This window comes from Eptesicus fuscus, chromosome 12 (genome assembly GCF_027574615.1).
Source record: "Eptesicus fuscus isolate TK198812 chromosome 12, DD_ASM_mEF_20220401, whole genome shotgun sequence".
Classification (NCBI taxonomy): Eukaryota; Metazoa; Chordata; class Mammalia; order Chiroptera; family Vespertilionidae; genus Eptesicus; species Eptesicus fuscus.
This window is the reverse complement of record NC_072484.1, coordinates 48305541-48320080: the sequence shown is the minus strand read 5'-3', so window position 1 is coordinate 48320080 and position 14540 is coordinate 48305541. Positions and strand designations below refer to the sequence as shown.

General features: G+C 43.1%; 1 protein-coding gene across 1 annotated transcript in view; it reads left to right on the top strand.

Moving 5' to 3' along the window:
- The first annotated feature begins 1952 nt into the window (after window positions 1–1952).
- Window positions 1953–14540, top strand: part of CD226 (CD226 molecule) — a 44741-nt gene continuing 32153 nt past the window's right edge. The window contains exons 1-2 of the mRNA XM_008161697.3: window positions 1953–2010; window positions 2302–2640. Coding sequence (XP_008159919.2) covers window positions 1965–2010; window positions 2302–2640 — 385 coding nt within the window. The 5' untranslated portion in view covers window positions 1953–1964. The remainder of the gene's footprint in view (window positions 2011–2301; window positions 2641–14540) is intronic.

Genomic DNA, 14540 nt, shown 5'->3' with positions numbered 1-14540 from the left:
ACACTCTTTGTCCTCAGGTTGCTTGTGGTAACTGGGGCAACATTTTTTCTTATTCAATAATAATAATAATAATACAATAAGATTTGAGAGAGAGAGAGAGGTGTCTTTGACATCAAATGTAAAGAATTTCTCTTGTTTTGAATGCATCAATTCAGTCCAAGATTGGATTCTCCACCCCTGCCCCCCAAATAGGTCCTAGTTGTCTATATCATGGCTTAGCTTTGTTCTACTATCCCTATGTTGTGTGGGAAGGAGTGGATCCTAAACAAAGCCAGCTTCCTGTTAGGAGTGAGGGAAATTGTCTATCTGAGAATTCAAATCAGATTGTATCATTCTGGTACCCAAAAGCCTCCAATTGCTTCCGCTTGCAATTATAACCCTATCAGAAAATCTGTAAGGGCAAACATTGTCTCACCCAATCCATCTGGGGTCAGTCTCCTGGCATTTCCTGTCCCCATCTCATCTTAACAGTTCCCACTACAGCTCTGAAGGCGTTCCCTCAGAGCCACGTTAGTGCCTTAGATGTACATTCCTGGTGCTGAGTCACAGATGCACAGGACGCCCTGGTCCCTGACCAACCACTGTGAAGTGTTTCATGTATGTCGTTCAAGACCCTTTCAATCCAGTGCCAAATTCTTTTTTGTCACGTCCCCACCCACTACACTGTAGTCACATTGTTTCCTGGTAGTGTCCCATGTTGTCACTCCATTGCTCTTTCTCCCACTTTCTACTTGGAAATCCGTATTGTGGTTGGAAGGCTTAGCGTCTGGTACACTCTTCCCATGACACCCTGCCCAAATCTACTGGAACGAATTCCCTCTCTGGGATGTTATATAACTTGATCAAATGACTTGTACAGAAATGACCAAGTTTTATTATAACAATTGCTTCTTTAATCTGCCTGACCCAACATTTTATGGGTGATTTGGGGGTAGAGACCATGTATATCTTGTGCTGATATTGTCAGTAACTGGTTTCAATGAATTACTTACAAAACAGAGATCACAGATATGTCAAATAACAACCACAGAGCTGTTACAAATGATATCGTCAATGTGAAAGCTTTTGGAAAATAGAATGCTATGTAAACCTAAGTTGACACCATACATTATTATAGATACACATCATAATGTTCTGATTACCAAGACATTGTTGATTTCACATTTGATATTGCACTGTAATCATATAAGATGTAACAGTTAGGGACATTGGGTGGAGGTACATGGGAGCTCTCTGTACTATCTTGGCAAGTTCCTGTGACTCTATAATTATTTAAAAATAAAAAGTTTTTTAAAAACATCAACCATAATGGTAGATTTGGAGGGCCTTTGGTGACTCCTTCATCATCCAAAGCCAATGTCTGAGCTCAGCAAAGGAAGGCCCCGCCCAGTGGAGCTGCCAGATCCCCAGTCACAGACTCCTCCCCTCGCCCTTCAGTCTCTGCTCAAATCTCAGGTCCTCAGTAAAGACGCTGGGCCTTTCTATCAAAGGGAAACGCTAGAGCCTTTCCCCTGATCCCAAGCCCCTGCTGTGTTTTCCCTCGTGCACTTACCACCTATAACTGACTCTACTTTTTACCTTTTTGTTTTCCTTTCTGTCTCCTCCCACTAGAACATAAGTTCCATGATGGCAAGAATTTATTTTTAAATAAATTGATTGTTGTATCCTCATTGCCTAGAGAAAACGCACTGAGCAAATGTTTGTTCAATGAATGAATCTCTGTAGAAATGAAAGCTTGAAAATAAGCTGTTTCCCCGAGAGAGAAGCAGTTCAAATCTGCCCATCCTTGTACGAGAGCAAAGCTGACTTTGAAGCTCAGACCTTTTTCCTGTGTTCACACTTCAGAAAGAGAAGATGCCACTGATAGTATCTGAGAGGAAGGAAACAGTACCTTGCGCTGGGCCTCTGCAAGTAACATAAAACTTGTCTTTTTTCCAGACCAGCTTCCCAGGCGCTTTCCAGAGATGGATTATTTTACTTTCCTCGTGGCTCTTCTTCATCTACACAAAGGTAAAGGTAATGTCTTCAGTCCTTTTTCTGGTCTTATAGTGTGACATGTTCTGAAATTATAATGCTCTATAGTTGGCTTAGATAATTTTCCACTTGTTCAGAAAAAGGAAAAGTTGCAAGTGCCTATTCCCAGCAGTGGGAACCTTTCTAGACGAAAGTAGGAGCTGTTAGTCTCTACCATGATCTCAATTTACTATCTTGCTAGGTCTTAGAAAGCTTAGAATAGCTTAAGATATCTATTTGGTGCTTTGAGCATAATGTCTAATTGAATGAATATGGTGTATATTTCAGCTCTCGGTGAAGAGATATTTTGGAACACAAGAGTGAAACTTGCAGAGACTCTGACTCTCGAGTGTCAGTATCCATTTTTGGACACCTTAGTCCAGATGGAGTGGTTCAAGATCGACGGAATGGAGAAAGAGTCCATAGCCATTTTTCACCCTAACTTTGGTTCGGTCATAAGGGAGCCCTATGCTGGTAGGGTTTACTTCTTGAAGTCAACCTCGGATCCCAACGATATGATGCTGGCCTTTCACAATGCCTCTGAGGCTGATGTTGGCTCCTATTCCTGCCTTCTTGAAATATTCCCATATGGATCTTGGGAAAAGGTGATACAGGTAGTTCCACCAGGTAAGTGCAAATTTCATTTCCCTTTTTACCCATCGGCAGCATTTGATTTTATAAAGCCTACGTGAAACAATGAAGTGCTTTATCATATTTTGTGATGCTTTCCAATTCCATTTCTAGGTTCTATGAATATTATTTCAAAGGAATAAAACTATGAGTTAACTTTTTTTTTTTTTATTAATGTGCTATTATTTTTGAGTAGAAGAAGCATCTCACAAATTTGAATGTACTGGTAGAAAGCACAGGTCTTATACTGTCTTCATGATAAGTTGACCCTACATTAAACTGGCAGTGTCTGGGTCCAGGAATCCAATACATTCCTCAAGCCTCCAGCCCAGAATTGAAGAGCAAATTGGATGCTTTATTCTGGATAAATGGTACCATTAATGCAAAATTATGTTAGAATGTGTGTCAACTTTAGAACAGGCATCTCTCTGTTAATAATTGATTTAGAGAATTTGAGGGTAAGAATGGCTGCATTTATTTACTGCTTCTAGGAAGATATGCTGAGGTAACTTGGGAGATAACATCTCAAGGCCACAGAATTTGTGGTGGAAATGGAGTTGTGGAGAGATTTACTATAACACATGTGTCTCTGGCCTGGCTAGTCAGTTAAAGCAAACGTTATACTGTGTGTGCATTAAGTAAGCAAGTGTCATCTCATGTAATGCTTGTGAAGCACCATGGGGGAGGCCGTGTGTTCGCATTATACAGATGAAGAAACTGAGATCCGAGGTCATTAACTAACTCAAGTTTGGGAGCTGCCAAGTCACAGCACCAGGGTGAAACCAAGGGATGTGTCTGAAGGTGCCAGCAATGATCTCAAAGGGAACTCGACTCCAACAGAGCGTATCACGGAGGCTCAAGGGAGGGACAAGTCATGCTAGACCTTGAAGATGGGAAAGGAATTTTTTAAGGTAGAGAGACTGGGGCAAGGGAAAGAGAAAATGGAGAGAAAAGGACATCTTCGGCGATCCTGATGGCATTGGGTGGGTATTTAAAACTCATGCAGGACACAGAAAATGGACCCATCAGACTAGAGTCCAGAACTGAGCAGGATGTGGTTCTCACCCTGGGCTCTGAGACTAGAGGTCCCTGTCACTAGAGGTGCCCTGAGAGGTAACCTCAAGGGTGAGAAAGAAACTGTGAGAATGGGACCCTCTCTCTGTCTGCACGAGCAAAAAGGCTCAACATATGATATGTTGGGGTCCCAGGTAAGCTTTTGTATCGTAGACTAGAGGCCCGGTACATGAAAATTCATGCACGGGGTGGGGAGTGGGGAGTCCCTCAGCCTGGCCTACCCCTTCTCACAGTCCAGGAGCCCTTAGAGGATGTCCTCCTTGGCGGGAGGCAACCAGGCTGATTAGGGGAAGGTGCTGCCCCCATCACCCCACTGCTGCTGCCACTGTCAGCCCTTGGCCCTCAGCCCTCACTTCTCAGCGTTGGCCCTGCCCCCCGCCCACTGGTGGGTGGGGGGAGATCTGGGGCCAGGCCGGCTGGGCGAGGGGCTGTGGGAGGTTGAGGCACAGCAGATTGCATCCCTTCCAGTCTCTGAGGAGGTGTGGAACCTGCCTCTGTGGCTGCCTCTGCGGAAGGGGCAGCACTGGGACCAGGCCACACTGCGGCCTGTCCCGTGCCACATCTGCGGAAGAGGGCACAGTGCTGCCTTCTCACAGCCTCTGCAAAAGGGGCCGCGGTGCTGGACCAGGGGTGCCAGACCCGGCCACCCCTCCTGCGCAATGAGAGATGAGCGCTGGACCGGCCCATCTCTGCTGCGTGGTGCTGGCCCTAGGCCCTTGCAGCAGTTGTGGCTTTGTCCGGATGGACGTCTGCCCTAATTAGCATATTACCCTTTTATTAGTATAGATTATATATTAGAAAAGAATTTGAACCCCACTGGGGCAGTAGAATGTCAGAGAGGAGCCCAGGAGTCTAGGAGCTCGATCTCACTGTTCCTAATAGAGTTTGAGCCTCACTCTGTAGTGTAGACCCTTGAAGTCACTGAATAATTTTCAGAGGGGACACAAAATAAACCCATCTTTTTCACTGCCTGGAAGATGAAACGAGTCACACCCCTATAGGAAGGGAAGAGTTTAAGGGCAGGTGAACCAATTGTATTTTGTGCATTGGAACACTTATCCACTGCTGGTCAGAGTATAAATTGGTGCATATATCATATTATTGGTGTTGGTAATATTCAGAGTTCTCTGGAGAGGCAGAACCAGTAAGAAAATGTATGTACATAGAAAGAAATTTATCGTAAGGACTTGGCTCATGTGATTATGGAGACTGGCAAGTCCAACGGTGTATTGTGGGCTGGGAGATACACACACACACACACACACACACACACACACACACACACATGGGTAAAGAGGGTTCTGTAAGATGTTACATTTCAGCAGTTCTTTATTTAAGAAAGAGAAAAGATATTAAATGGTGCCTATAAGAAATAGTCAACTGATGAAACAGAAACATTTTAAAGGCTTGGAAATCTCCCTCCTTAATGAAATAAAATAACATATAGAGAAGGCAGATGATAAGGAACATTTTAAGACTCATGGAAAGCCAGACTGTGGTTCCTGCCTCTCTCAAGGGTGAAATGAATGGGAATCCGAGCCAAGGCTGTTTCTGTTGACTTGCCTTTCATTTGAGAAGACAGAGAAGAGCAAGCTGGAGAGCTCCCATCACTATGAGAGTCAAATCTCAGGCTTTGGGGTAAAGCTCTGTAATCAGAAGTCAAACAGAGAGAAATAAAGAAGCCACCTCCAAAACAAGGCAATCATGGATTTATATACATGATTAAATGCAGTCACTGGATGGCGGAGAAAGTGTAATATACAAGCACAAGGACATGGTTGGGTTTTATGAGGGTCCTGTCCTCTGTTTGTCCAGTCAGCGCCCAGGACTCTCTGCTACTGCATTTCTCCATGAGGCCCCATCGTTCACCCTCATTGCCATAGAACATCCAGAGAGGACTTTTACTTTACCCTTTTTGATTGACCCACTCAGGCAGTCCAGAGCTGGATGAAATTGGTTGTGATCTTTGCATGGAGCCATTTCGTTTATCTACCCCAAACCTTCCCTTTCTTTGTAGATGCTTTGATGTCCCAGATGGCCTTTGGGTAGGGGCGCATTTGGCCGAATGGCTAGAGAGTGTTCCCTCGAGCTCTTTAAGATGTTCTTCATGCAGCTGGAGAGGGGGAGTCCTTGAGTTTTCCTCCTCTAGCTTTCCAGAACCAGGCAGTTCACACCTCTAGTATCATCTTTACCACAGCTGCTCTCTCCCCAGCCCAGCACGACTGCCACCCACAGTATGTGGAGCGTAGCACGGTTCCTCTACAGAGTGGGTGCTGCTGGCATGTGGGTTGAGAGTGTAGGGTGGGGAGTGTGGCTTCATGTGTTGCAGCCCTTCCAGATAACTGGGAGAGCTCAGCCCACAGCCAAGCCACCTCCCCAGACCTTCTGGGTCTATCTTCTTATTTATAGTTCCTCTCATCACAGGTGGAGAGCTGCAGACACCAAGCACGATTGTCCAGCTTCCTCTCGAAACTTCCATGGGATTAGGGGGTGGGTGTCAGTAGCATTCAGAGACCTTACAAGAATTTCCCCATCAACAGATTACATTACCTGAGAGTATCATTATATTTGTAAGATAAAAATGCTGGGTTTGGGCCCTGGCCAGTTTGGCTCAGTGGATAGAGTATTGGCCTGTGGACTGAAGGGTCCCAGGTTAGATTCTGGTCAAGGACCTGTACCTTGGTTGCAGTCTCAATCCCTGGCCCTGGCTGGGGGGCACGTGCAGGAGGCAACCAGTCTATGTGGTTGATGTTTCTCTCTCTGTGCCTTTCCTCTTCCCTCCCACTCTCTCTAAAAATCAATGGGAAAGTATCTTTGGGTGAGGATTAACAACAACAAAAAATGCTGGGTTTGGGATGTTTAAAACCAAAAGAACAAAAAGGGAAATACATAACTGGAGAAAGGAGGAAAAAGCAAGCCCTCGGCCGACCCGAGGCCTGGGGCCAGAATCCGTTTTCTCTCTGAGCCAACGCGTCCCTGAGGCTTAGCTAGCACCGATAAAAGGATGCTGTGCTGTGCTTTCTGTTGGTGGGTTTGTTTTTGTTTGGTTTTATATGGAGCGGCGATTGTAAGCAGGGTGGCTTTTCCTCTCATTCGAAAGTGTCTGAAAACACTGAAGATTTGGAAAGTGTTGAGAATGTTAAGACTATCAAGTCAGTCATTTAGGGATCAACACAAAATTATTCCCGCAGGCGGCATCTCTTCCACTCACTCCACAGTCCTTTTCATTAAATAACCAGTTGATGGGGCATCTGGTGCTTCCCTTGAGAGACTGTTCACAATCCAATAAATCTCAATGTGAGAAAATTTCCCCCCACTTCACCTGTTTAACCAACTTAGGTTTTTGTGTGTTTTTTTTTGTTGTTGTTGTTTTTTAAGTCCTCTTCAGAAGCCCAGAGAGAAAGGCCCACATTCCGTAGAAGACTGATATACAAAGCCTTCTAAGGATGGAGAGATGATATGAAATATTCACATTTAACAGGGTTGTAAATGTGAATCATACCTGCTGATGTTATTGGGTTGATGATTGTGGCCAAAAAGAATGATGTCTGGGCATGAATTCTGTGAGCATTTAGGTTCACCATTTAACTAGCAGGGTATTTAAGAAACACATTCTCAGTTCAGCAGACCAGCTCATTTCTTTTTCCTCTTTGTAAAAATTTTTAAAAATATGTTTTTATTGTTTTCAGAGAGAGGAAGGGAGAGGGAGATAGAAACATCAATGATGAGAGAGAATCATTGATTGGCTGCCTCCTTCATGCCCCATACCAGGGACTGAGCCTGCAATCCAGGCATGTGCCCAACCAGGAATTAAACCGTGACCTCCTGGTTCATAGGTTGACACTCAACCACTGAGCCACACAGGCCGGGCATGTGTCCCATTTCTTTGCAGGCTACAATTCTATATGCCCCCCAACATTGACAATTCCAGATTAGTTTAGTGAAGGGATGTGTGTGTGTATTTTCTGCATATGTAGGACGGTTTCTGTCTTGACATAGAAATAACCCAAAACTTCAGAAAGTTTCAGGCCATCCACTAAATTTGTTCCTCTAATGCAGTGGTCGGCAAAATGCGGCTTGCGAGCCACATGAGGCTCTTTGGCCCCTTGAGTGTGGCTCTTCCACAAAATACCACCGCCTGGGCGAGTCTATTTTGAAGAAGTGGCGTCAGAAGAAGTTTAAGTTTAAAAAATTTGGCTCTCAAAAGAAATTTCAATCATTGTACTGTTGATATTTGGCTCTGTTGACTAATGAGTTTGCCGACCACTGCCCTAATAGATAGAGTTATTTTTCTTTACAACCTGGGTGCTACAGTCAGAAGTGCAGCAATCCCTTTTATCCATGGTTTCCCTGTCCCTGGTTTTAGTTACCTGCAGTTAATGTTGTCTGAAAATATTAACTGGAAATTTCCAGAAAACACAATTTATAAGTGTAATATTGCACACCATCCTGATAGTGTGATAAAATCTTTCTTACCATCTAGCTCTGACATGAGTCATCCCTTTGTTCACATCTTCACAAGGTATACACTACCCACCCTCTCATTAGTCACTCAGTAGCTGTCTCGGTTGTCAGACCGACTGTCGTGGTATCATAATGCTGGTGTTCAAGTCAAGCTTATAGTAGCTAATGTTAGGTCCCAATGCCTGCATCATTCTCCTCACTCCACCCCATCATGTCGGCACTGCATCATCTCACATCATCACAAGCAGGGTGAGTACAGTGCAATCAGATATTCTGAGGGAGAGACCACATTCACATCAATTATATAATTATAATATATTAGGGGCCCAATGCACAAATTCATGCACCTTGAAAGGAACTGTGGGCTATGAGGCTGTGGTGGGCACAGGGGCGGGTCTCGGCCCCTCCTGCCATGGCCCCCAGTCCCCTGTCTGCCAGCAGCCCCGCTCCCGCCACTGCCACTTGCATCTGCTGATGGTGCAGAGAGATTGGGGCTGGCGCCAGCAGTGGGTGCAAGTGGGGCCAGCACCGTCAGCAGGTGCAAACGCCAGGCAGGACTGCGGCATGCAGGAGCAAAGAATTTCCAGTAACCACCAGAGGCTTGCCCCGATGACAGCAACTGGCACCACACCTTGGTCTGGTGCCCCTGCTCACCTGCTTCACCATCCCACCATGGCTGGTGCCTGCCATGTTCTGTGCGCACCCCCTGATGGTCAGCACACATCATAGTGACCAGTTGTTCGGTTGTTCAGTTGTTCCGCCATTTGGTCTATTTGCATATTAGGACTTTATATATATATATATATGTACACACATATATATATATACACACACACACAGTATATTCTTATAATTATTCCATTTTATTATTTTGTTAATCTCTTACTGTGCCTAATTTATAAATCAAATTTTATCATAGGTATGTATGTATAGGAAAAAACATTATATATATGTATATGTTTTCATACTATCTGCAGTTTTAGGCATCCACTGAAGGTCTCAGACTGTATCCCCCTCAGATAAGGGGAGAACTATACATCATTTTTCATCTGAGACAGCAGGGAATTCAATTATTGTCTCTGAGACATAACTCAGTAACAGTGCATGAGACAAATGAGACTTTCTTAGCTTGTCCTTGTAGCTTATGACATCATATTTCTCAAAATATATCTTGCTTATTTTTTTAGGAAGCACAATTGCTCATTGAATAAGTATAAAAAAAGAACCTTTATTTAATGTAGTTAAATACTGTCACTTCTTCCTTCCATTTTTCTTCAATCCTAGAAATGGTTGCTAAAAGAATGGACATTTAATAAGTTAGAAACATTTCCAATTACTGGCATCGTGTTTTGTTGAGCTTAACACACTCTGACTCATATGTTTTCAGTGAAAATAGCAGACTTGAACCAAAGAGCAAATTATTCAACATTGTTGCTCAAATGACACTTTTAAGGCATTAAAGTCTACTTTTAATGGGATGAATGTTGATAAATAATAGTGTACACCCTCTCTAAATCCACTGACTAGACATTTGCCTTTTGGTGTGAAGAAAAGAAGAAATGAGTGAGGTTTTTGTTTTTCAGAAGTTTCTAATTATGTAAACATGTGGACTAAGTCCCCACAGTGCAGGGAAGAACTTGCTATGTAGCCTGGAAGAGCGTTTTGGGACTTGAGAGGTAAAGAGATTACTTCCAGCTCGAGGAAACCATGGGAGGTACCTGCCCCAGCTTGGAAGTCTGAATTATGATTCTAGAAGGAAGACACATCATAAAAAACATGATGTATAAGGGAAATGCTCTTTATATTTGGGACGTATGAAGAATACATTTGGTCACAGTTTGAGGGGAAGGGCAGTGGGTGAGAGATCTGGATTCTGGACTTCATTAGGTGACTAGTCAATTCTCCAATAGTGGAAGCTACATATTGGTCAGGATTGCAACCATTGTTTGGAGCCATTCCTCCAGTGTTTCTCATTTCAGGAACGGGGCAAGGTTTCTTAGCTGCCTCTGAAGGGTGCGTCGCATATGGAGTGAAAGAGAATTTAAGGGACAGAAAAGGCATGAGCAAAGACAGCATCACCCTCCCTGTGATTCCAACAGTGTTGGGCACAGTGCTTGCACTTGGGGGATGTCATTGGGAGTTTGCTCCTTAGGAGTTTGCTCAATAAAACGGCAGAAGGATGGGGGTACAAGGTAGGAAGTGATGCTTCCATAGAAAGCCTGTACATAGGAAAGGTGTTAATTCCAAACATGATTAAGTGAAACAAGACCTCTGACGAGTGCCTTCCAGGGAGTATGAAGTATTTTCCCTCAAGGTAACATTTATAGTCCATAATATGTAAAACATAGTTTGAAGTTTGGTGTTTCTTTTTTTTCTTTTTTTTTTTTTTTTGGTGTATACTTATTTCCCTAAATAATTATTTATACCTAACTTCATTATAAAAAAAAATAAGTAGAAGAGATTCCCCCCCTAAATATATTCTTTCCATGGGGAGTTGATTGAAATGTATCTACCATTTTCTACAGATTTCGTAGTTTACTGAGATACCTGGGTCATTTATCCCACCAGTTTATTTCCCACCCAGAATAGTTTATTGTCATTTGCAAATGATTTTCTTATAGGACGTACCTACAGTAATTAAATTCATAGAAACAGAAAGTAGAATGGTGCTTGTCAGGGGGTAGGGATGGGTAGTGGGGAATTGTTTAATAGGTATAGAGTTTCAATTTTGCAAGATAAAAGGAGTTTTGGAGATTAATTGCACGATATGTGAAAGTACATAGCACTACTGAACTGGACACTTAAAATGGTTAAGACAGTAAATTTATGTTATGTATATTTTACCACAATTTAAAATATTTTACATATACATCTGATGTTGAGTTCAGTTACAGGACTAATTTATGGGAAATTTCACTATTAACAATGATCAATTAAGAGAAACTCCAGCTATTGTTTTGCTTTTTGTCTTCATGACAGTAAGAACAAAGATGGAATTCTTCTAACTAGTCTTGTGTCATTCAGAAAGTCCCTTCATTTTTTTTGAGCTTTGGTTTATTAATCTATAGAATCCTATCTAATAAAGAGGGAATATTCTAATTGACCATCACACCCTACAAAAGATGGTGGCGCCCGAAGCTAATAAAGAGGGAATATGCTAATTGACTTCCACACCCTCAAAGAAGGCGGTGCTCACAGCCACAAGATGATGGCGCCCAGTCCCCTCAGCCCCGCCGGGGTAGCAGGCATGTGGCGTCACCTTCCCTTGATCACTGGGTTGCCTCTTGCCCCTGAGGGCTCCCAGACTGTAAGCGGGGCAAGGCCGGGCTGAGGGACCCCACTCCAGTGCATGCATTTTCATGCACCAGGCCTCTAGTGGGAATAATAATATGCATCTTATGGGCAGGCTTGAGAATTAATGAGATGATGTGTGTGCCAAGCACATAGCAGGTGCTCTATGCATGGCCATTCTGTTGAGTTCCCTCTTCATGTTCCCTAAGGAATGAGACATTCTGTCCAGAGTGAAAGTCCAAGAGTATTTCCACAAACACACACTACCACTTGCCAGGAGGCTCAGGGGAGGTAGAAGAGGATAAAGGGGAGATAAATGGTGATAGAAGGAGATTTAACTTTGGGTGGTGGACCCACAATGCAATATACAGGTGATGTATTATAGAGTTGTGCACCTTAAACCTATATAATTTATTAACCAATGTCACCCCAATAAATTCAATAAAACTTATAAAAGTCCCAGTACATATAAATTTAAGGAGTCCACCAGATTTTGATTAATATAATTTTTTTTAGTTTTATAGTATTGGCTTGGAGGTCTATAGAACAACCAAGTGTCCGTCTTAGAAAAATGTGCAGTTTCTGTAGCAGTTGTCAATTCAGACGATGCCTGTGTATGCCGTCCTTTATAAACATTGCTGTATCTCTCCTCTATAAACATTTTTTCTTTGGCAGTCTGAGGGCACAATACTCCATTGATGTTTATTGACTGACCTCTTTCCACCCTGAATCATATGTGTTGCTTCTGTCAAGCTTGTCACTTTTTTGCAAGTTTCCCATTAATCTACTTAATTTTTTTTTAGGCCTCCAGGATTTGTGGAGATAAATTTATGGATTTCTATTGAGGGGGATAGAGACCTCACTGGGGAACAGCAAATTTTAAAAAAGGCCAGAGCTGATGGGTAAGGAGGTATAAAAGAGAACCTTTTAGCAGTTGCTGCTAAGAGACTTGAGAAATCTCAATAGGCTTCTCATCAGTCACACTGTAGACCTGGATCTGCCAGCCTCCATCCTCACTGTGTCTCCCTGACCCTCCCCCTCCCCAGCACTGTGTTTCTCCCTGAGTCCTCTCCCCGGCATTGTGCTGTCTCTATGAGCCCCCCAACACTGTGCTGTCTCCCTGAGCGTGCCCCCCAGTACTGTGCTGTCTCCCTGGGCCCCCCAGCACTGTGTTATCTTTGTTCCCAGCACCTCTAACTCCTACCCGTCCTCACCACTTCAAGCTGCTTTGGGGTAGAATTCCCAGGCACCTGCTTCCAGCACTGTGTGTCCTCAGAATGGCCGGGTCTCAGTTTCCTGACTTCATGGGATTAGTGGAGACATGCATCTGAGATGCTATTGAAATGCAGCATTTCTAAATGAGGCCTTGGGACCTTCAATGTGAATCGTTCCTTTTACCCATGTCTGTGTCTAGTGCAAAATTTGTATAGTCTCAGCAAGGCCGTCCCTCTTGATGATGAAATGATTTCTCATGCCTTATTAGGCCCATATAAATATTTGAAAAGTAATATTTATTCTTCTCATTAGAATAAATGTAAAGTTTTGTAATATATTTGCCATACTTTTAGTGGTGTTATAAAAACCTTCTGAATGCTTATTTTTCCAGGTTTGTATCTATGTTAGTACTCTGCTTAGTAATTGATGACTGGTCATTTATCATGGGGAATTTCTTATGTCAATGTCACTGATAATAAGGGCTAGCAGAAAGAGTGAGGATTCTTGGTACTCCCTTAAGTGTAATTATCCAAAGGCAGAAATGAGATCTTCTTTTTTTATTTCTACACACACACACACACACACACACACACACACACATACACACAAACACAAACACACACACACCACACACCACATACCACCCAAACCAAACCATGGTAATAAAAATAAAGAATATCATGAGGCAAATTATATCAAACAGAATTGGATAAAATTTGGAGTGTGTAGGCCACATAATATTTGAGTCCTTAGCTTTTATTTGCAGTTACTTAGGTTGACCAATGAACAGAAAGGCCACATCAGGTCACATTCACAGGATAAAGTAAGGGAGGAGCCCTGTGAGTCTCCCCACTGGGCACACGTTATATTTGACACGAACACATGGCTTAGCCTGAAGGGAGGCGTGGCCAGCTTTTTAATGAAATTGGGTTGGGAGGTAGTAAAGAGATCGGTGCTTCTTCTGTGATTAAGAAGCCACTGCTGCCCGGGGATGTTCACCATCCAATGGCACATGAGACGTGTTCATGTCTAACAGATGTCAGAGTGGAGTAACGACAGCATGACGCCCTTTGCGGCGAAGTTGGAAGAAGCTTCACCAAAGATCTCATTTGAGGAGGTTTTCAGGGTGAATCAAGTTTTGGGGGTTTCAGCATTCAGAATAGCACAAAGACATGGAGTGGGGATACATGAGGGCCACGAGTGGTCTGGTGAGGACGGAGATTACAGGCCACGGATGGATATGGTGACAAGGTGGCAGGGACAGAGTTTGTGCTTGAATGAGGCTCCTGGGAGCTGGAGGTGTTGAGACTGTAGGTGTGCAAGACAGAGGGCCACGATCAGCTTTATAATTGGGAAGGACTGCCCTGGCAGAGAAAGGTGGGTAGAAATGTCCACAGCCTCAGTGTGAAAAACAAATGCATTTTAAGACAACAGTGAGTGCTTGTATCTAGATGAGAACAGAGGAGGTACATACATGAGGTTACATGTTTAGTTAAAGGGCTTCACATCTAGTAGTTTTACTTGTCTTTCCACGTAGGAGCCACAATGAGCTATATGATATGAGTCTATTATTCTGGCATATAATTTGCTTCTTTCTATTAAGAAATTGAATCACATTTCTGGGTTCAAATACTGACTTTACCTTCACTAGCCATGTCTTTTTGTCACCATATCTTTAAAGTGATAATTATAATTGTTCCCCCAAATGTAGGGACAAACATTCCCTGGAAAGCGTTTGTCACTTTCCTCATGTCAAATTACAAGTACCTAGTATATAGTAAATATTACGATTAATTGGCCAAAATAACCACACAAAGAAGAATGCACCAAACTTGTTTTCTTTTGAAGAATTA